At 40.1% G+C, this 22,980-nt stretch overlaps 1 protein-coding gene across 3 annotated transcripts; it reads right to left on the bottom strand.

The window, feature by feature from the left end:
* Positions 1 to 664: 664 nt before the first annotated feature.
* Positions 665 to 22,252, bottom strand: LOC112263406 (G kinase-anchoring protein 1). 3 transcript variants are annotated; one of them, XM_042330705.1, is made up of 13 exons: positions 22,107 to 22,252; positions 10,165 to 10,397; positions 9,888 to 10,046; positions 9,551 to 9,628; positions 7,565 to 7,720; positions 7,235 to 7,376; positions 6,085 to 6,113; positions 5,754 to 5,900; positions 5,518 to 5,604; positions 5,339 to 5,402; positions 5,162 to 5,232; positions 4,995 to 5,075; positions 665 to 896 (listed from the first exon to the last, which is right to left on the bottom strand). In XM_042330705.1, exons 2-13 carry the CDS (start codon positions 10,387 to 10,389, stop codon positions 855 to 857), a joined length of 1,281 nt encoding a protein of 426 aa, XP_042186639.1. In that variant the 5' UTR covers positions 10,390 to 10,397; positions 22,107 to 22,252; the 3' UTR covers positions 665 to 854. The 3 variants fall into 3 exon arrangements, with proteins under 3 accessions (XP_042186639.1, XP_042186638.1, XP_024295349.1); XM_042330704.1 differs by having other exon boundaries at positions 22,101 to 22,246; XM_024439581.2 differs by lacking the exon at positions 7,565 to 7,720 and having other exon boundaries at positions 22,101 to 22,245.
* Between the last annotated feature and the right edge of the window lie 728 nt (positions 22,253 to 22,980).

Below are 22,980 nucleotides of genomic sequence, written 5' to 3'. Positions count from 1 at the left end.
GGGCAGAACTGAAAAAGCGTGTGCGAGCATGGAGGCCTACAAACCTGATGCGGTTACACCAGCTGTCAGGATGAATGGGCCAAAATTCACCCAGCTTAGGAAGCTTGTGGAAGGCTACCCGCAACGTTTGACCCAAGTTAAACAATTTAAAGGCAATGCTACCGAATACTAATTGAGTGTTTGTAAACTTCTGACCCACTGGGAATGTGATGAAATAAATAAAAGCTGAAATAAATCATCATTCTCTACTATTATTCTGACTTTTCACATTGTTAAAATAAAGTGGTGATCCTAACTGACCTTAGACAGGGAATTTATACTAGGATTAAATGTCAGGAATTGTGAAAAACTGAGTTTAAATGTATTTGGCTAAGATGTATGTAAACTTCGACTTCAATTGTATATGATTTGTCATGAAGAGACTCCACTAAAAGATGCTAAAGTCTCATCAGCACCAAAAACAGTTTTACATCTTTTGTGTACCATTAGCACATAGTAATATCACAAAAGGAGACATGATTTTACACTGAAAAAGTAGTTTATTTAACTTGCAGTGAAAAAAAAAAAAATCACACCTGTCATTTGGCATCACCCCAGAGAAGGCGGGGAGCAGACCAGAACAAAAAGAGTAGCTGCGATGTCAGTCAACAGAAAACATACAGCCTTCATTTTACAAGCCTTTTAATAACTTCTGCAGTGCGGCACATCCAGGAGTTGGTGTATGTGGTATACAAGGCATGCGTAGTGCATGAAGACAGAGAGTAGAGAGTAACCATACAAACAAATAGACCCTGAAGAATAGGAGTGCTTTGCTTTGTTGTATTTTGCAGTCAATGTTCTTCCCTCTGCAGTCTTCATAGATCAGACTCTGAACCCTTTTTCCCCTTCCTGTTTCCCTGCCAATCAGAGGAGACCAGGAAGTATGGAGTGAGTACAGAAAGTTTTACATTGTTAGTTTGTTGGTCCGCTTGTCTGGGGCTTGACTGTCTCCAAGGGCTTAAGACAGCTCAGGAGATTCGACATTTCATGATAAGTTGTTACCAAACCCAATATCCTTCAACTGAAATACACTAACAGTTCAGCATACTTGAGAAGTCAAAGTTGGTATATTTATGACATTTTGGCATTACCCAGGCCTCCTTTAAGACTCCATAATATTTCATCTGTAGGTGTTACAAAGCAAAAATTGGTGTTATATGAAGCTTTACCGCTTACTTGGTAATATGAGTAGTATTTTGAGTTCAAAAACAACAAAGAAGAATATTGACAAATAAACACGAATAGCGTTAAAGCCCTAATAACATGTTAAGGCGTGACCTGTTTATGGGCATAATTTGTTTTAAATGCCGTTGATCACTTCTCTATTTCATCACCGCATGGAACCTTTCAAGAACACATGTTATCCGTACAGCCCCTTTTAAGCGCAGAACACCAACACGGAACACATCTAGGCTACAGTCCAAAGACTTAAAAGACAAACCCTATCCCCTCAGCCCTCCAAGTAAGTAGACCCTTCTGATGACGTATCATGACAAGTATACACTTGCAGGGAAAAGGGGCGAGGGAGGAAGGAATGGTTTTTAAAATGGACCGCCCTTGCCCGGAAATTCATCACTCGTTCATCCCGTGATGATTGTGTTTTTTAAATGCACTACAGTCAATTATGAGTGCATGTCTACTTATTTTAAAATACATAATGAATAATATACGCCTACTGTATGAAAGCTAGCAAATGAATTAGCTAACATTAGCCTACCTAGCTGGAAATTCTGTAGAAGGAAAATGCTTTATTTCTACAATTTCCAAAAGATGTTGCAGCAGGGAGAGAGTACAGCTATATTTACTTTTTATGAGACGTGTTTGTACCGTCATGTACATTATTTGCACAATTTCTAACTTATTTGCATTCGTTTTTACTTACACTTGTTGTTGACTTCTCCATTGATGTTGTTTTTAAGTTTTCGCTGACTTCTTAGCGGATGTATAATCGTCGCAATTTGAAATAAAAGGGAGTTTCAGGCCTCGGAGTGAACATAATTGTACACTCTCAAACTCGACTAAAAACGAGGGTTGAGGGGCTTACGTTGCAAACTTCCCTTGCTTGGCTTATCAGTGGGACCGCCCGCCAAGATGGCGATTCCCCCAAGGGCATAAGGTGAGGGTAAGTGGACGAGGGTGTCTTTTATGAGTTTGGACAGCAGCCCTACCAGTCAATGCTTGCGCCTTTAACATCACTAAAGACCATGTGCCATTCTACAAAATAATTTTTAAAATTATGCCCAATATTCCCAAAGCTATTTTCTATTTTTTTTTGCCTAGGATTCGTGTGCATGTCGCAGGTCGATTTAAACTATTCTGGAGTCAGTATGTTTTGGTTTTATAACAAACTACATTGTTTAGCTCGTCATGTTACCCAGCAACATGATAACTTGACCATTGACTATGCACACATTCTGATTGCAAGAACTGAAAAGGAATAGGCTACTGCTTCAAAGTACTGTAAGAGTGGGGTGTGTATGATTGTGTGTGTTAGAGCAGTGATTCTCAACTGGGGGGATTTTAAAAAGGTAACCTTCGCACCGAAACTTATTTTGAAAGGATCCCGCTGCACCACTTATTGTTGCTGACTTTACAAGGCCAAACACTAAGATTATCATGATAATTGATGATTAAGAATTCCTAATGATTGGAAGAAAAAATAAATAAAGTAACACTGGTACGTGTTACTGTTCATTAATATTATTGGACTGGTGTTGATGTTATGTTCTGAGTCTGATAATTTATTACACCCCACTCCTGAACTGGTCTCCTAATTAAAATGGCTTATTCTCCTGAATTGATAACAAGTGTTTTCTCAGTTAACATGGCTGTGTAATGACTTTATTTAATACCATAATTGAGACAGTCTATTTTGCAAGTGAAACCTACCCAAGAAGGCAGCTGCAACACAACATTATAAAAAGTAACAGTCCATAATATTGGGTCGCGACTCAATAGTCATGGTCAAATTTGGGTCTCCAGGCAAAACCAGTTGAGAACCACTGTGTTAAAGGATGCATGTGAGAGCAGGTGTAAAACTCCAATAGTGTGCAGCCCGCAAAATTCCAGCCCCCCTACTAACGTTGTAGTTCCTGCCTCTTCTTCTGTGGGGTTTATTGGCGGTTGGCATCCAACGTTATGGTGCATTACTACCATCTACTGTAGTAGATCGCCCATGCCTCACGCCTATGTACTGGAGTCATAGCTTAAAAATTGACCAATGGAAGTATAAAGAGGGGTTTATGCAGATGCAGGAATGTCCACATACAGGAACGCCCCAAATTGTGGGCTGCAGTTTCACCCTTCTCAAAAACTCACCATAAGTGTTATGCGGCGCAAGAAGAGTGAGGCGGGTAGAAAAGACGGGACAGGCAGAACAGTGACTGTATGCTAGCAGGATAGTCCATATCTCCAATCTTTTGCACATAGCGATGTTGTTTCCCTTAGTGGATGAATTGGTCTAATTTAGCATGTGTGGTAAAGCCTCAACCCTTCCCTACAAATGAGCTTGAAAATGACCACATTGTTATTGTTGTGTGTGCCTACAGCGACAAAACGTAAAAAATTAGACATGTTCTAATTGAGGCATCAAAGCTGACAACCCGCCCACCCAGCTTCAGTTGGAACATTATAATTCAAAACAAAACAATGCATTCTAAAACGCACGCCTTGCACGCTCGTATTTTGTGAGTTTAGGTCATAAGTGAGAGAGAGTGGGTGTGAGGAGGGAGGGAGAGGGTGTAGGCCTGTGTGTAAAGTTCTCTGAACCGTACAGATGGTTTAATAGCTCTTTGTATCCATAGAGCCAGTCCTTTTTTTCCCTGTAGTCACACTCATTTAGAATGCCTGAAGATTTAACAGAACTTAAAGCTGTGTGTGTGTGAGCAAGTGTTAACCTTCAAGAACATTGATAAGCGGGAGTAGGCCTACTTAAACATTGGGAGCATTAATAGCTAACTGTATGTTACAGTGACTTGTGTTGTTTATGGTGAAAATGCTATTAAAACATTCTGATGTAGCCTAGATAATTCAGTGTTTCCATCCCTTACAATCAAATCAAAGTATGCCTGTAACTCAATGCATTACTTTTTAAATTGAAAAAATCTTTCTTTAGGGCCACATTTGAGCAAATTAACTTATGCCATTAGCGGGATTAATTATTTGAATCGTTTGACAGCCCTAAACATAATATACTAGGTATATCAACATTCCAGAGTGGGAAATCTGCTACTTTTAAAGATTTGGCCCATACTTCACAGCGAAATTGGTAGGCAATGTAACCAATCACAGTCCTTTAATAGCTTGTATAATTGCACATCCTGCAAATCACCAGCAGAGGGCGACCATTTTAAATCTATTTTCACATTCACTCGGTTGGTAACACTTACAAATTGGATCATAACTCTAAAAGTAGCAGAGATCCCACTCTGTAACTTTGATATGATCATAGAGTATATTATGTTCAACAATATATAGACAACATTTCCAAATCTAAAATGGTTTGTTTTCAATATTCATGATTAGATTTGTCAATATTCATTCATTAAGTAAAAAACAAAATGTTCAATAACTCATATAGTAATGAGCTGGACAGAGTGAATGGTTCCGTTTTGTGAACTATTCTGGAGAGTGAGGACTACTGCTGCTGCACTGTTAACTTGGTAATCTTCCTAGAGGTGACTTCCTGCCTGCTCTAAGAGTGGAACACACATACGCACGCACGCACACACACCTTCTATTTAAAAAGACATCCCATTCAACTCACAGCTTTACACAGGTTGAACAGCACAACAAACAAACTGGGGTCATTCTACACTGCAGCCTTTACCCCTCTCTCTGAACCAGGCGTGAGCTGTTGGTTTGAATTTAGACAGGGACATTTTATGAGATACACTAAATGTGTGTTGTATTGAGTTTTACTTGCAAGTGCGAGGAGTATCTATGTGACGTCTTACCTGATGGTGTTTTGGCTGATCTGTTTGCAAACCTTTCACTTTCGACTTCTCCTGTTCAAGTGAGGCATGTAGTGATGTCACCTGGAGAGAGAAATAAATGTCATTCAACCAGGACGACAGCTTTGCACACGATTAATGGTTTGAGACACACGCAAGCACACACACACCTGTGAAGACAGCTCCTCTTTGATATTTAGAAGCTCTTCCACCTGCAATAGGATCTCTGCTTTATCTTTCACTGTGGAGAGAGGAAGAGAATGAATGAGAACAAGTAGGCCTACCTAATGTATCAGTAATGGATTACTGTATCGTATCAGATTGAATTAGGAGTGCAGTAGCTGTACTCTCTCCCTGCTGCAACATCTTCAGGAGCTGGGAGTTTCTGGCTTTCACTTCTTTGTACTTCACCTGAGGATCGAGAACAATAACACGTTCACACCAACTGTAAATGCCAGATGGCGCTGTTCTGTCTTCTTGACATGCTCCATCCAAAGCCCAGTACAGTATCCATCCAACGACTCACCTCCCATTGTGAAATGACCTTCTTTAACTTCTCGATTTCTTGGTCTTTCTTCTCCAAGTCGTCCTTTAGCTGCTCAGTTCGGGGGTCCTGGGAGGTGTGATGGGAGGCACAGTTAGGCTCTGAGAGATAGAGTTACCCTGTCCTCCATGGTCTCATCAGCAGTCACTCAATGGTCGAATATAATTTGAACATAAAGCCATTATACTTGGAATGAACTGATTTGCAGTCCGTCTCACCGGTTCATGCTCTGTTGAAGTTGTGACCTCGGCGTCAGTGCTGTTAGAAAACTGCTCCCGTCTTTTTTCCTGCTGTACGATTTTGCTAACGTCTTCCTCAAGCTTGTTGAAGAACTTGTCTTCTGGAGGTGTGGGCAGTTTGGTCTCCTGGAGAGTGGATTCAGCATTTGAATTATTAAAATCACACACACACACAACCTACACAATTTGCGCTAGTTCACGTCATATCACCACCTGTCCATTACATTCATCCTTACATTACAGGGTTTAAAACCCTCGACCGAAGCACTGCAAGCCAAACACCGAATACAACAATGATGCCATACCTCACCTCTTTCTCCTGCTTCTTACTAAGCTGATCTGTAACGGAGAATCGTGGTTTTTAAGGAGAATTCAACAAGTGAACGTCGTTAAAAAACTAAATAATAACATGAGTGAGGCCACTGAGAAAACAGTCAATTATAGCACATTATACGCAGCACCTGCTCAAAGTTGACTGTTAAACAAGTAGTCCTAGTGTTACTGCTATGCTGGTATTGTATTGATGAAATGGGGCAGTGCTCAATGTTAAAGACCCAATGCAGCCTTTTTTTCCCTGAATGTCAAATCCTTTCTGGGTAACAATTTAGTACCTTACTGTGATGGTTTTCAATTGAAATGGCAAAAAAAAGAAACAAAAATAGCTTTTTTCAAGTGTAATTTCTTAAGCAAAAATGTAGGTAGGACTGTCTGGTACTGGTCTGAGAGGGGAGTGGAAAACTGAAAACTAGCAGTTATTGGTGTGGCAGGTAGCCTACCAGCGCGTAGGGCCATGAACCGAAGGTGAAAAAACAGTGCCCTTGAGCAAGGCACTTAACCCTAATTGCTCCAAAGTCGCCATTGATAATGACAGACCCTAGCCGTGACCCCACTCTCCAAAGGCTGTCTCAGGGAGAGTTGTGGTATGTAAAAAAAATAAAAACATTTCCAATTCACACTTGTACATGTCTGAAATAGGACAAATATAAGCACTCACCTAATGATTTCTTACTAGAATGTATTATTATTATTGGCAGAGGTTTGGAACTCTTTCTTATTGGTCTTGTTGGGTTCTAACTTGAATTATACTTATTACTGTCACTATACAATCATTTATTGATTAAGGGGAACAGGAAATATGTATATGGAAAGTTACTGAGAAAGACGAGGGGGTACAGAAAGTTCACTGTTTGTTCAAACACGTTATTGTTATATATTAACAAATTTACCACCTGATGTCACCAGGCAGGCCAAAACTCCATCCCACCAAAACAGGCTGAAATTTCAAGCAGTCTTTTCAAACAGCTCTTACACTAAGATGGCATTATTAGAATTTTCACAATTTCACAGTATTATTCCAACCTCATAGTGTGGAAATATATATAAAACACAGGAAAATCAGTAATTTTTTGACTGCACTGGGCCTTTAACATAAGTGTAGCTCTAGCCACTGCTGGTCTCACCCCCCTCTGCCTGGAAGTCCTTCAGAGACACTGTCATCTTCTTGTCTTTTCCCTGCTGGCTCTTCTTCTTGTCTTTCTTTCCTGCCGCTGCTCCTCCTCCTCCTCTGGACTTGGGAGAGGGAGTATCTGTTCCGTCATCATCCTGACAGGAGGCAATTTAAAAGAACAGCATCTGCTTTAATGGAACATTAATTTCCTCATCAAAAAAATAAACATTTTGGTCCGAGCCATGTGTGTTTAGTTCTCTCTATGGTTCTGATTTCTGTTAATCGTTTAATGACAGATGTTTTGTGACAGGGTGCTGTATACTCATGCCTGATTGCTACTGACAAATGTAAGGACCGGCCCTGGCCGAACCCAGAAATAACTTCCTCTGTTAGTATCCATTAGCTGCTCATCTGTCTGTCCCTTGCTTCCTCCACTGCATGCACTCTGTGCATATCTCTGATGGTGTGAGTATCTATAGAAACGCCTCTGCTTGCTGTTCTGCTCAATGATGAGACAGAGAACAGTTACTGATAAAACTAGTTACTTTTCATCACTCTAAACCAACAAAACTCAAGGAACATCACTATTTTCATTAAAATAATCTCTCCTGTGGAATCTGACAATGTTCTGGTCTTATATTTGACAAGGTCGAAGTTCTGACATGTACTGCGCAGCACAGCACAACCAAATGGCTAGGCTTCAAAATGTTAATGATCATTTTAGTGATACCAGTAACCTAGTTATTGATGAAAAAACAGGCACTACCCCGGCCCTAACACGATGTACAGTTTTGAGAATGACACAAATATTAATTTTTAGAGTTTGTTGCTTCAGTGTCTTTAGATATTTTTGTCAGATGTTACTATGGAATACTGAAGTAGAATTACAAGCATTTCATAAGTGTCAAAGGCTTTTATTGACAATTACATGAAGTTGATGCAAAGAGTCAATAATTTCAGTGTTGATCCTTCTTTTTCAAGACCTCTGCAATCCGCCCTGGCATGCTGTCAATTAACTTCTGGGCCACGTCCTGACTGATGGCAGCCCATTCTTGCATAATCAATGCTTGGAGTTTGTCAGAATTTGTGTTTTTTTTTTCTCCACCTGCCTCTTGAGGATTGACCACAAGTTCTCAATGGGATTAAGGTCTGGGGAGTTTCCTGGCCATGGAAAATATAGAGGTTTTGTTCCCCGAGTCACTTAGTTATCACTTTTGCTTTATGGCAAGGTGCTCCATCATGCTGGAAAAGGCATTGTTCGTCACCAAACTGTTCCTGGATGGTTGGGAGAAGTTGCTCTCGGAGGATGTGTTGTACCATTCTTTATTCATGGCTGTGTTCTTAGGCAAAATTGTGAGTGAGCCCACTCCCTTGGCTGAGAAGCAACCCCACACATGAATGGTCTCAGGATGCTTTACTAAGGCATGACACAGGACTGATGGTAGCACTCACCTTGTCTTCTCCGGACAAGATTTTTTCCAGATGCCCCAAACAATCGAAAAAGGGGATTCAGAGAAAATGACTTTACCCCAGTCCTCAGCAGTCCAATCCCTGTACCTTCTGAAGAATATCAGTATGTCCCTGATGTTTTTCCTGGAGAGAAGTGGCTTCTTTGCTGCCCTTCTTGACACCAGGCCATCCTCCAAAAGTCTTCACCTCACTGTGCATGCATATGCACTCACACCTGCCTGCTGACATTCCTGAGCAAGCTCTGTACTGGTGGCGGCCTGAAGCCTTCTTCACAACAATTGAACCGCTCTCCTTGAAGTTCTTGATGATCCGATAAATGGTTGATTTAGGTGCAATCTTACTAGCAGCAATATCCTTCCTGTGAAGCCCTTTTTGTTCAAAGCAATGATGACGGCACGTGTTTCCTTGCAGGTAACCATGGATGACAGAGGAAGAACAATGATTCCAAGCACCACCCTCCTTTTGAAGCTTCCAGTCTGTTATTCAAACTCTATCAGCATGACAGAGTGATCTCCAGCCTTGTCCTCATCAACACTCACACCTGTGTTAACAAGAGAATCACTGACATGATGTCAGCTGGTCCTTTTGTGGCAGGGCTGAAATGCAGTGGAAATGTTTTTGCGCGATTCAGTTCATTTGCATAGTAAAGAGGGACTTTGTAATTAATTGCAATTCATCTGATCACTCTTCATAACATTCTGGAGTATATGCAAATTGCCATCATACAAACTGAGGCAGCAGGCTTTGTGAAAATTAATATTTGTGTCATTCTCAAAACCTTTGGCCACGACTGTATAATGTCGGGGTCCATCGGGCTCGGATAGCAGAGCTCTAGTGCTGCATTGGGGCATTATGGTACCTGTTTGTGCTCCTCAAACTCCAATTTACTCATAATCAGTGCCTTCTCCAGGTCTGCCTCATACAGCTCACTCGTTAACTGCATTGGTCAGAAACAAAGACGAAGATTAAGGATGGGATTAGCTGGGGGATATCAGGTAAGGGTAACATCCATAAGAAATTATAATGCCCATTCATGCTACCATGTCAGGTGTTACCATGAGCCCTGTTCAGAAACAACCCCTAAGCAATCATGTAGATATGAAGAAAATAAATGTAGTTGTAGGACCATATTTCACCATATCTCTAAAACCTATTTGATCCTCTCAGATTGGGGGGGGAAATCTGTCAGGTTCTACCTGGTAGTCCTTCTGTTTCCATTGCTGCCAGCCTTCCGGGGGCATGGATTGGTCCCCTGCTGCAGGATGGAGTAGCTCATTGGCCACACCCTGCAGAGACAGGGAGGGGGGCGGGGCAGAGGACTTCTGAGGGAGCTTCTTAAAGGCAAGACTCCTTAACTGGGGACAGGAGACAGGAGTCATCATCAGTCCACAAGGTCAGGTGAAATAGTAAAACTGAAACCTTTGAGACCTGATGTTGGGTTCAGCGAGGAGGTTAAATGCCCCTGCAAGTCACCTCATTGGCCTCGCTCTGTTGCTGCTCTCGCTTCTTCTTCCTCTTCTCCTTCTTGCCGTTGCTCGCGGTGGATTTCCCCTCGGTTGCCTTCCCAGGCCGACCCTTTCCAGAGTCCCGGCCACCTCTGGTCTTTCCTGACTCCAAATCGGAGTCCGAATCAGAGTCAACCTGAAGCAGGGCAAAGCGAGAAGCTGTGGTGTGGACGGAGATCATTGCTGATGCCATCTGCTGACCTATGCACAACAAACAAGATACACGCAGAAAGAAAACACGTCAAATTAGGCAATGCATAACAAAACCTTTCTAATCTGAACCTCTCCAGTGCAACCCTAACAATAACCAAAAAGAAAGCCATAAAAACAGACCCAATACCATAGAGATCCTATTAAATTACTAGAGGACTACGTAATGAAGCCTCAAATTTCCAGAATGGGATGAAAATTGCAGCCATATTGGTCAGGAAGAAATCCAAACCAGTCTAATTGGAAAGAATGACAGTAGAGGCATAATCCTGATTTTACCGATGTAGGAAAAGAAAAGGCAGGCATGTGATGTAACATATATTGTGTATTACAATTATTGTCAACCTATAATATTGTCAAATAGAGCGTTCAGAAAGTATTTATATCCCTCGACTTAATCTACTTTGTGTTGTAGCCCGAATACAATACCCCATAATGACAAAGCCAAAACATATTTTTAGAAATTGTTGCCCTTCTTTTTAAAATTTTTATTAAATATAGGAATACCTCATTTACATAAGTATTTACACCCCTGAGTCAATACGTTAGAATCACCTTTGGCAGCGATTACAGCTGCGAGTCTTTCTGGGTAAGTCTCTTAAGTGCTTTGCACAGCTGGACTGTACAATATTTGCACATTCTTCAAGCTGTCAAGTTGATTGTTGATCCTTGCTAAACAGCCATTCAAGTCTTGCCATAGATTTTCAAGCCGATTTAAATAAAAACTGTAAACTAGGCCACTCAGGAACATTCAATGTTGTCTTGGTAAACAACTCCAGCATATATCTGGCTCTGGGTATAATGTAGTTATTCTGCTGAAAGGTAAATTTGTCTCCCAATGTCTGTTGGAAAGCAGACTGATTTTACCTGCGCTGAGCTCTATTCCATTTCTTTTTATCTTAAAAAAACTTCCTAGTCCTTGCCGATGACAAACATACCCATAACATGTGCAGCCACCACCATGCCTGAAAATATGAAGTGTGGTACTCAAGTGATGTGTAGTGTCTGCCCCAAACATAACACTTTGTGTTCAGGACATAAAGTTCATTTCCTTGACACTTTTTTTGCAGTTTTGGAATATTTTTAGTCTGTACAGGCTTCCTTCTTTTCACTTCGTCATTTAGGTTAGTATTGTGGAGTAACTACAATGTTGTTGGTCCATCCTCAGTTTTTTGTCCAGTTTTAGTCACCCGTGGCCTCGTGGTGAAATCCCTGAGCAGTTTACATCCTCTCCGGCAACTGAGTTAGGAAGGACGCCTGTATCTTTGTAGTGACTGGGTGTGCTGATACACCACCCAAAGTGTAATTAATAACTTAAACATGCTCAAAGGGATATTCAATGTCTGCTTTTATATTTTTACCCATGTACCAATAGGTGCCCTTATTTGCAAGGCATTGGAAAAGCTCCCTGGTCTTTGGTTGAAATTCACTGCTAGACTGAGGGACCGTACAGATAATTGTATGTGTGGGGTACAGAGATGGGGTACTTATTCAAAGATCATGTTAAACACTATTATTGCACACAGAGTGCATGCAACTTAAACTAATTTTTTACTACTGAACATATTGAGGCTTACCATAAAAGGAGTTGAATACTATACTTATTGACTCCTGACATTTCAGCTTTTCATTTTAAAATTAAATTTGTAAAAATGTCTAAAAACATAATTCCACTGACATGATGGATTATTGTGTAGGCCAGTGACAATCAATTTCAAATTCAGACTAACACAAAATGTAAAGAGGTGTGAATACTTTGAAGGCACTGTACTTATAAATACAGATTATACAAGGGGGTATTCTGTGTAAATAGCCTCTAAAATATATCTTAACAGACCAGAAATGTCTACATTTTGGTTCTTAGAAAGCTGTGAATACGATGATAAAATATCAGTTCTTGTTGCATTTACAACTTGTCTAAGTCCTATCATCAACTGAATGCATTGTTTGAATGGATTGTTTGGCATACAGTAGCTTCGGAAAGTATTCAGACCCATTGACTTTTTCCACATTTTGTTATGTAACATGCTGACCATACCGGACACGTCACGTGCGTGAGCGTCGCAAAATAAATTTAGAAATCCATGTTATTCAATTATTGCGCGTCAATGAGCGTCTGCGACGCCAAGGGCTAAAATTGAAGTCATTCCTATTTCTGACGCAGATCGCGCTGAAAGTCCTGCCTCTCCCATCTCCTCATTGGTTTATAGAAGCAGGTACCCACGTGCCATCTCCTCATTGGTTATACCCACGTGGGTGATTGAAAGACGAACTTTGTTGCCGGTTGTCGTGGTAATACTATGAAAGTTTAGATGCGATCACCACATAAGTTCAAAGATGAAAAAGCCTGGAAGGAGGAGCGATGACTAAAAACGATTCGGTTGGCCGTTTTACGTGTGGATTAATTGTCGGAGTAGAGGTCCTTGTGCAATTCAGGTAAAATAACAACTCAATGTTTATATCCCAGGACAAATTAGCTAGCAACAGCAAGCTAGCTAAATAGGACAAATTAACGTTAGCTAGCAAGTGCAAGCTAACTAGCTAAATTGCCATACATGTTCAATGCTTTTCGACCTGTCCCCAAATTAATGTAATTTGGTTCAGTTTGTTTTGATATTTTAACCTGCGTGTCGTGATCGTGTTTGGTGTGGGGGGCAAAATAAATGTATGCACTATGGCGCACGCATGCAGCCGGTTTGGGTTGCGTATTACAGACTTATTCTAAAACTGATATTTACTTTTTCCTCAATCGACACACAATACCCCATAATGACAAACACAAAAAACTGAAATATCACATTGACATAAGTATTCAGACCCGTTACTCAGTACTTTGTTGAAGCGCCTTTGGCAGCGATTAGAGTCTCTCTCTCCCTCTCTCATTGTCCTGTTGGAAGGTGAACCTTCACACCAGTCTGAGGTCCTGAGCGCTCTGGAGCAGGTCTTCATCAAGGATCTCTGTACTTTGGCCGTTCATCTTTCCCTCGATCTGGACTAGTCTTCCAGTCCCTGCCACTGAAAAACATCCCCACAGCATAATGCTACCACCACCATGCTTCACCGTAGGGATGGTGCCAGATTTCCTCCAGATGTGACGGTTGGCATTCAGGCCAAAGAGTTCAATCTTGGTTCCATCAGACCAGAGAATCTTGTTTCTCATGGCCTGAGAGTCCTTTAGGTGTCTTTTGGCAAACTCCAAGTGGGTTGTCATGTGCCTTTTACTGAGGAGTGGCTTCCGTTTGGCCACTCTATCATAAAGGTCTGATTGGAGGTGTGCTGCAGAGATGGTTGTCCTTCTGTAAGTCTCTTCCATCTCCACTGAGAAATTCTGGAGCTCTGTCAATGGGACCACCAGGTTCTTGGTCATCTCCCAGACCAAGGCCATTCTCCCCTGATTGCTCAGTTTGGCTGAGCGGCCAGCTCTAGGAAGAGTCTTGGTGGTTCCAAACTTCTTCCATTAAAGAATGATGGAGGCCACTGTGTTCTCGGGGACCTTCAATACTGCCAAAATGTATTATAGTACCCTTCCCCAGATCTATGCCTCAACACAATCCTGTCTCAGAGCTCTACGGACAATTCCTTCGACCTCATAGCTTGGTTTTTACTCTGACATGGACTGTCAACTGTGGGACCTTATATAGACAGGTGTGGGCCTTGTCCAATCAAATTGTAGAAACATCCCAAGGATGATCAATGGAAACAGGATGCACCGGAGCTCAATTTCGAATCTCATAGCAAAGGGTCTGAATTAGGGTTGCAAAATTCTGAGAATTTTCAATACTTCCTGAAATCCCGGTTGGTGGATTCCCAGAATAAGAAGGGAATAGGGCAGGAAATCCAGAAATCTCCAACCAGGAATGCAGGGGATTTATTGTAAGTTCCTGGAATTTTGCAACCCTAGTCTGAATAGTTGTTGTAAATAAGGTCTCTGTTTTCATTTTTAATACATTTGCAAAATTTTCTAAAAACCTGCTTTTGGTTTGTCATTATGGTGTATTGTTTGTAGATTGATGGGTATTTGTTTTATTTCATCCATTTTAGAATACGTCTGTAACTAGGAATGCACGATACATCGGTGAACATATCAGAATTGGCCAATATTAGCGAAAAATTCCAAGATCGGTATCGGCCCAATGTCTAGTTCAACGCCAATGTGAAAAACTGATGTCAAAGCTGACGTGCATACCTATGTAACGTAAGTACATGATGTAATGACGCGTAAAATTTTGCACTACACCTGCGACACGGCATTCCTAACCTAGCCACAATGTCTGCTGTGTGGATCGAGCAAACAAGTTGAGCAGTCATTTGAATGAGCAAGAATTTCTGCGAGATAACTCAAATGCAAAATCCATTAACGCCAAGATAATGGAATTCATTGCCCTTGACAATCAACCGTTCTCTGTCGTGGGTGATGTTAGCAACTGATCGAGCGCCAGTACATACTAACGTTACCAAGTGCGCTATTGTTCAGATGTTGCCCTACCGGAGTTACACAGTAATAGCGTCACTGCTATTAGCTTCAAGACATACTACGGAATGCCACTGGGTCTTTGAATGTCAAAAAAGATACACGTCAAATAACACAATTTGACAATGACACTGTTTAACGCGTTAAATATGCTTTTCATTTGACACGTCAAATAACACAGTTCTATTTTTGCATGTTGTGTGTTCTGAATTTGCACATGCAAGCCAAGTGCCCCCACTACTATCAGTAGCCCTGTCAAAGCTGTACAAAAAAAGTCTGCAAACAAGCAAATACCGGCAACAAACGATGTGTTTACAATACCGCGTTGGTAATAAAGCATTATTTGTTTGACCGCAACTTCTGGGGTAGCTAGCTAGCTTTAGCTTGATACCTAGCTAGCACCAATACAACAAGCCTGAAAACAATGACCAGTAGAAACTGCAGGCATTTTCACTATTCTTAGCAATGTTTTAGGAATGCTTGGGAGTTGAAATTTGAAATTGAACAGCTAGCCAGCTACTTAACCCTGTTGCCCAAAGCTAACGTTATAAGCAGCCAGCTAGCTTCTTCTGGCTAGTGAGGCTCGACCTGACCGGCTTGTGTTGTAAAGTTAGCCACAATAAGGATTAGGCACAATATTGGAATTTGCTGTTTGTCTTCAAAATAATTGTACCCATTTGAAAGTGATGCAGAAAGTTACAATTGGTGGAATGCCATATTTAGACTAGATAATGTTAAACAAGGTTGGAATGTGAAGCAGTGAAATGGGATATCAGTCGACTCAGTGACACCCACAGAACACAACTGTTTAGAGTTTATGCAAATATTAGCGAAGTAGCTCTTATCGCGAGACTGCGACTGTGTGAAATCAACTCCCCAGACAGCCTATTGTGTGTATTGACAATCATATTGCACTGTACAGCTTTATGTAAGGATTGGTGATCAATGAAATGGAGTAACAGTCTACTCAATAACCAAGATATTCAGAGTTATCAGACTCCAAAACACCCTCGCTAGAGGATTCTGGTCCTTGGATTATGATTTTAACGGCGATACCGATTATTAGAGGACCAAAAAAAGCCGATCTGTGTATATATACACACACACAGTTAACATACACCTTAGCCAAATACATTAAAACTCGGTTTTTCACAATTCCTGACATTTAATACTCGTAAAATTTCCCTGTCTAAGGTCAGTTAGGATCAAGACTTTATTTTAAGAATGTGAAATGTCAGAATAATAGTAGAGAGTGATTAATTTCAGCTTTTATTTATTTCACTACGTTCCCAGTGGGTCAGAAGTTTACATACACTCAATTAGTGTCTGGTAGCATTGCCTTTAAATTGTTTAACTTGGGTCAAACGTTGCGAGTAGCCTTAAACAAGCTGGTTGAATAAGTTAAGTTGGGTGAATTTTGGCCCATTCCTACTGACAGAGCTGGTGTAACTGAGTTAGGTTTGTAGGCCTCCTTGCTCGCACACGCTTTTTCAGGTCTGCCCAAAACTTTTATATAGGATTGAGGTAAGGACTTTGTGATGGCCACTCCAATAAATTGCCTTTGTTGTCCTTAAGCCATTTTGCCACAACTTTGGAAGTATGCTTGGGGTCATTGTCCATTTGGAAGATCCATTTACTGCCAAGCTGTAACTTCCTGACTGATGTCTTGAGATGTTGCTTCAATATATCCAGAGAATTTTCCTACCTCATGATGCTATCTACTTTGTGAAGTGCACCAGTCCCACCTGCAGCAAAGCACCCCCACAACATGATGCTGCCACCCCCATGCTTCACAGTTGGGATGGTGTTCTTCGGCTTGCAAGCCTCCCCCTTTTTCCTCCAAACATAATGATGGTCATTATGGCCAAACAGTTCTATTTTTGTTTCATCAGACCAGAGGACATTTCTCCAAAAAGTATGATCTTTGTCCCCATGTGCAGTTGCAAACCGTAGTCTGGCTTTTATATGGTGGTTTTGGAGCAGTGACTTCTTCCTTGCTGAGCGGCCTTTCAGGTTATGTCGATATAGGACTCGTTTTACTGTGGATATAGATACTTCTGTACCCGTTTCCTCCAACATCTTCACAAGGTTCTTTGCTGTTGTTCTGGGATTGTTTTGCACTTTTCGCACCAAACTATGTTCATCTCTAGGAGAAAGAACGCGTCTCCTTCCTGAGTGGTATGACGTCTGCGTGGTCCCATGGTGTTTATACTTGCGTACTATTTTTGTACAGATGAACGTGGTACCTTCAGGCATTTGGAAATTGCTCCCAAGGATGAACCAGACAAAAAAAATTCTGAGGTCTTGGCTGATTTCTTTTAATTTTCCCATGATGTCAAGCAAAGAAGCACTGAGTTTGAAGGCAGACCTTGAAATACATCCACAGGTCCACCTCCAATTGACTCAAATTATGCCAATTAGCCTATCAAAAGTTCCTAAAGCCATGACATAATTTTGCTATTTAAAGGCACAGTCATCTTAGTGTTTGTAAACTTGACCCACTGGAATTGTGATACAGTGAATAAGTGAAATAATCTGTCTGTAAACAATTGTTGGAAAAATTACTTGTGTCATGCACAAAGTAGATGTCCTAACCGACTTGCCAAAAATATAGTTTCTTAACAAGACATTTGTGGAGTGGTTGAAAAATGAGTTTTAACGACTACAATCTAACTGTATGTAAACTTCCGACTTCAACTGTATTTGTAATAATGACAATTACAACAATACTGAATGAACAATGAACACTTATTTTAACTTAATATAATACATAAAGAAAATTTGTATGCAAAACAATGTTGTGGAAGAAAGTAAAAGTGCAATATGTGCCATGTAAAAAAGCTAGAGTTTAGGTTCCATGCTCAGAACATGAGAACATATGAAAGCTGATGGTTCCTTTTAACATGAGTCTTCAATATTCCCAGTTAAGAAGTTTTAGGTTGTAGTTATTATAGGAATTATACGACTATTTCTCTCTATACCATTTGTATTTCATATACCTTTGACTATTGGATGTTCTTATATGCACTTCAGTATTGCCAGCCTAATCTCGGGAGTTGATAGGCTTGAAGTCATAAACAGCGCTGTGCTTCAAGCATTGCTAAGAGCTGCTGGCAAATGCAGTACAGTGCTGTTTGAATGAATGCTTATGATCCTGCTAATGCCTACCACCGCTCAGTCAGACTGCTCTATCAAATCATATACTTAATTATAACATACTAAACACACAGAAATACGAGCTTTAGGTCATTAATAAATCTGGAAACAATCAATTCGAAAACAAAATGTTTATTCTTTCAGTGAAATATGAAACCGTTCCATAGTCTAAATATTGCTGTTACATTGCACAACCTTTAATGTTATGTCATCATTATGTAAAATTCTGGAAAATTAATGAGTCTTTATACAGTTTGCAATGAGCCAGGAGGCCCAAACTGCTGCAAAAACCCTGACTCTGCTTGCACTGAACGCAAGATTTTCCATTGTTTCCCTAGTTAATATTGCCTGCTAACATTAATTTATTTTAACAACACATGCAGATTTAAAACATTATACTTGTGTATTGATTTTAAGAAAGGCATTGATGTTTATTGTTAGGTACATTTGTGCAACGAAAGTGCATCGACTCGATGAATCGATGAAATCAGCCCTAATTAAATCGGCATTGTCGATTAATCGGGCGACCTCTAATCCACGCAGTATTGTTTTCCCTCTGAAATAGTGTTCAATACACATAGGTTGACAATAAATGTGGCTCAATTCACAATTGTTTCAGAGTCCTGCAATAAGAGCAACGATGCTAATGTTCTCTGGGTGTCACTGAGTAGACTGATACCCCATGTCATTGATCCACAATCCATAGGTAAGGCTGTACACTAAAATTAAAGTATAATACATCCACTGTGATTTCAACAGATTTGTCAAATTAACAAATTATTGTCTTTTGTTGACGCTATACAACAATCCAACCTCGTTTAGCATGATCTATTCAATTATGGAATAATTCTACTATTTGTATGCATTTGCATCACTGACATTTTTATTTTGAAGGCTAACTGCAAAGTCCACTATTGTGGCAAGCTTCACAGATGGGTCCGACCACCATTAGTCAAATAAGAACTGTCTTATAAATTAGGGTTATTTTAGATGACACCTAGCTATATAGTTAGCTAACTATAGCTACTGAAACCTGATTGTCGTTTTGCTATGTTTTTGGGGAAGAATATTGTTTGCCTCCATGAGCTAGCTAGCTTTTTTTCTATTCTCAGCACTGTAGGTGCACGAGACAACTTTACCAGCATCATAGCATATGTATCGATGAATCGTTGTGACATATGAAATACGAGTGATCCAAGTGTAATCAATGTGTAATAACTACGTAAAAAATTGTGACGTGCAGTCATATTCAGGTCCTGATTGGTCAACAAGATTATTTGACACGTCAAATAGTGTTATTTGACCTGTATCTTTTTTGACATGCAATGAACCAAACGCCGTTCCTTAGAAATCCTGGTTGAGAATGAAATGACTGAACAAATGAACAACGTAACAGCAAATAAGTGAAAGAAATAGGTTTTGATTATGTTTTACTGGTAATGGGGACATACGTAAATGCCAACAAAATTACTTTTTGGTCTGTGTGGTGTGTGTGTAACCTTTATTTTACTAGGCAAGTCAGTTAAGAATTTTATTTTATTTACAATGACGCCCTACCTCGGCTAAACCCAGACGATGCTGGGCCAATTGTGAGCCGCCCTATGGGACTCCCAAACATGGCTGGATCTTACACTTAAGATGCAGTGCCTTAGACCGTTGCATCCATCTGTGTATGTGTGTGTGTGTGTTAACTATTTAACTGTACTAGAATGCTTAAAAGGCTGCCAAAATTGTAAATATCGGTATCATTATTTTTGTCAAGGAAAATATTGGATATTGCTATCTGCCAAAAATGTAATATCGGTGCATCACTAGTTGTAATGTAACAAAATGTGGAAAAATGGAAGTGGTCTGAATACTTTCTGAATGCACTGTATTTGCAGGTAATACAAATGTAAAAACAAATTAATCATTATTCTAAAACTGGCTAGCTAGCTAACAAACATACAGTGCAGATAAATTGCTTAAATTCATTAGAAATAAGCTTTGTGTGTGTATGGAACATTTCTGAGATCTTACTTCAGCTCATGAAACACAGGACCAACACTTTACATGTTGCATTTATATTTTTGATCAGTATAGTATTCTAATTCCTAATTATATATGCCCAATACAATGTGAATGCCTGGTTCTACAATTAGCTAGCCTGCCTACTTCTGATCTTCAACTAAAAGACAACTTTTGTTATGTAGCCTATGAGCCTACATTATAGCGAGCAATCAAAGTAGTAAACAACTTGCTGGCTAGCTAGCTAGCTGGATGGAGATTCCTTTTTACATATCACTTGATGCTGCTGCACTTGCCCAATGGACTAAAGGTGCCTAATGTTACTCCTTATAGTCCAAGGACTTTACATATTCTGTCTGAAGGTGAATTGGCTCTAGAAGCCAAAACAGACAAATACTTAATCTAAACCCTCAATCAATGCTGTAATAAAAACAAAAAGATCACATCAGAATAATTTCACAAATGCTAAATACACACTTATGTACACATTTTTAAGTCCGTTTTAACACAGTGGAAGTCGACAGTACTTTTGTGTCATCTGTCTTCAGTTAACACACAGGTATTCGGAGCAACCTGGTCTCAGAGCATTTTGAATTTTTCTGTATGAAAATCTGTGTCACTCCATTTAGTATCATATGTTACCAACACTTTAAATGTATCTAAATGTATAATATGGTATGTATTACATTTGGGGATGTCTATCACCATTTCGTATAATAAATTACAAAATTACAATTCTTAAATGTTACAAATTTGAAAAATGTATGTTTGCTAAATGTATGATATGTTACATTCTATATTGTTGTGGCTAATGCTAAACATACACTAGCTTAACATCAGCTAGCCTAGGGGTTAGGGCCAAGTTTGGGAATTAGGTTAAAGGGTTAGCTAAAAGAGTTAAGGTTAGCTAACATGCTAAGTAGTTGTAATGTAGCAAAAAAATGTAAGTAAAATGTAAGTAGTTGAAAAGTTGCTAATTTGCTCTAAATGCAAATGTTGTCCGTGATGAGATTCAAAGAAATCATTGGGTTGCTAGAAGTTCACCTTAGGGTAGGGTTAGCTAAAAATTATAAGATTAGGGTTAGCTAACATGCTAAGTAGTTGCAAAGTATCTAAAAAAGTAGGTAAGCAGTTGAAAATGTGTTAATGTGATCAAATTGTCCATGATGAGATTCGAACGTTTGCGTTATACGCCCGACCAACCATCGCCCTTTCGCCTTAAGTAACCATACCTATTTGATTACACCTGATTTACGTTGACCACGTTACGTCTAGTCTATGAGCAGGCTGTTCGGGGAGACAGGTAGCTAATTAGCACAGGTAGTCAGTCCACTGTCGTCTGCTTTCCGTAAACATGCGCTGTAACATGGAAATAAAACCGTGTGGGAACCCTAACCCGATTAAGGTGTGTAACGTTTTTTATTTTATTTTATTATTTCTCGCTGATATTAAATAAGGTCCTTATGCTTCCAAAAACCGTACCGCAAATGGTCTTAATGTTCAGACAGAGCGTCCGGGCGATAAAAAAAAAAACTCCCCCGTACAGACGACGACTTCGTCCAATTATTTAGCTATGTGAAATGGAACTGAGAGTCACGATGAAAGGCTACTACTGGTCTACCTGTCCCGTAATGGTATGTCACTTATTTAGCTAACTGGGTTGCCTTTATAGTCGGTTGACACTTTCAAACTAAATGTATAACTCGGCGCAGAGGGGAGTGGTCATTCGGTAATTGGATAACTAAACGTTACTTTAGCTAGATAAATTAACTTATGCTCCTGAAAGAAACCGTGTCGTCCGATTAGCTTGGTTCAAAGAAAGCATCGAATGTCGTTGCCTAGCTAGCGAAGTCAGATAAAACAGCTCTAGCTACATATATTGCAGCCATATCCATATGCAGCTGTAAACTAACGCCGCTAAGTAGCTAGCTCGTATTATGGTTCGTTTACATGAAACTCATGCTTTTAGAATTTGGAAATCAAATCAGTTCATTAAATATTGCATTGGGAATGTTTGAGGGGAAAATATGAATAAATAAAAAATGTAATTCAAAACATACTTTCACCTGTTCAAGTAGTTAGCTAGCTAGATACCACACGTTCACCACTTTCCGTCGGCAAAGTAACTACGGTGGCCCAGTTGCCTAAAAAGTATTCTACAAGACGGGCCCGTGATGGCGAACTCTGGTCCCAGGAAGGCATATGCAAATGGATTCACGTCAGTAGAGGGAGACAGAGGTGTACATTTGCAATACTGTATTAATGACTGCCTCAACTTTTATTTAATTTAACTAGGTCAGTTAAGAACAAATGATTATTTACAATGATGGCCTACCCTGACCAAACCTGGGCCAATTGTGTGCCACACTATGGGACTCCCAATCACGGCCGGTTGTGATACAGCCTGGAATCGAACCAGGGTCTGTAGTGACGCCTCTAGCACTGAGATACCGTGCCTTAGACCGCTGCACCACTCGGAAGCCCTTCATCCAAAGAGACTTTACATCATTTAATAGTACATTTTTTTGTTGTCCCCCACAATTAAATTCGAGGAGGCCTATGGATCTATCTCCATACATTCTTAGGTTAGTCACACGCAATATTTGAGACAACACTGCCCCGATTTTGCACAAACGTGGTTGAATGAAGTGTATTTACACAATTACACTTGTTGGCCCAAGGGTGGCGCTATAGTAATCAACTGCAATTCCAAAATTTGAACAAGCATATATCCTGTCCCATTTGAGCTACAGTCATGAGATTCTGTGCAGATATGCAGCTCCTCATGTGCAGTATGTTTCCCATAAGAACCTATTACATTTTCTGCAAATTAGACTGAATACTTGTTACTAATTAGCACAGGGGGAGCTGCATCGCTTGTGCGAGGTGACATGTTTACTGTAGCCTTTGTTGTTTTACTTTTTACGCACTTTGAGATTC

Source organism: Oncorhynchus tshawytscha, linkage group LG12 (genome assembly GCF_018296145.1).
Source record: "Oncorhynchus tshawytscha isolate Ot180627B linkage group LG12, Otsh_v2.0, whole genome shotgun sequence".
NCBI classification, from domain to species: domain Eukaryota; kingdom Metazoa; phylum Chordata; class Actinopteri; order Salmoniformes; family Salmonidae; genus Oncorhynchus; species Oncorhynchus tshawytscha.
Note: the sequence above shows the minus strand (reverse complement) of the source record. Positions and strands in the feature narration are given on the sequence as shown.

Bases quoted from the DNA above. Each gene is read 5' to 3' on its own strand.
- LOC112263406 (XM_042330705.1), bottom strand. From the start codon at position 10,389: ATGGCATCAGCAATGATCTCCGTCCACACCACAGCTTCTCGCTTTGCC. The intron at 7,721-9,550 runs GTACCATAATGC...ATCATTGAGCAG, and splicing joins AGTTTGAGGAGCACAAACAG to AACAGCAAGCAGAGGCGTTT. The intron at 5,605-5,753 runs GTGAGACGGACT...CACACCTCCCAG, and splicing joins CTTCAACAGAGCATGAACCG to GACCCCCGAACTGAGCAGCT.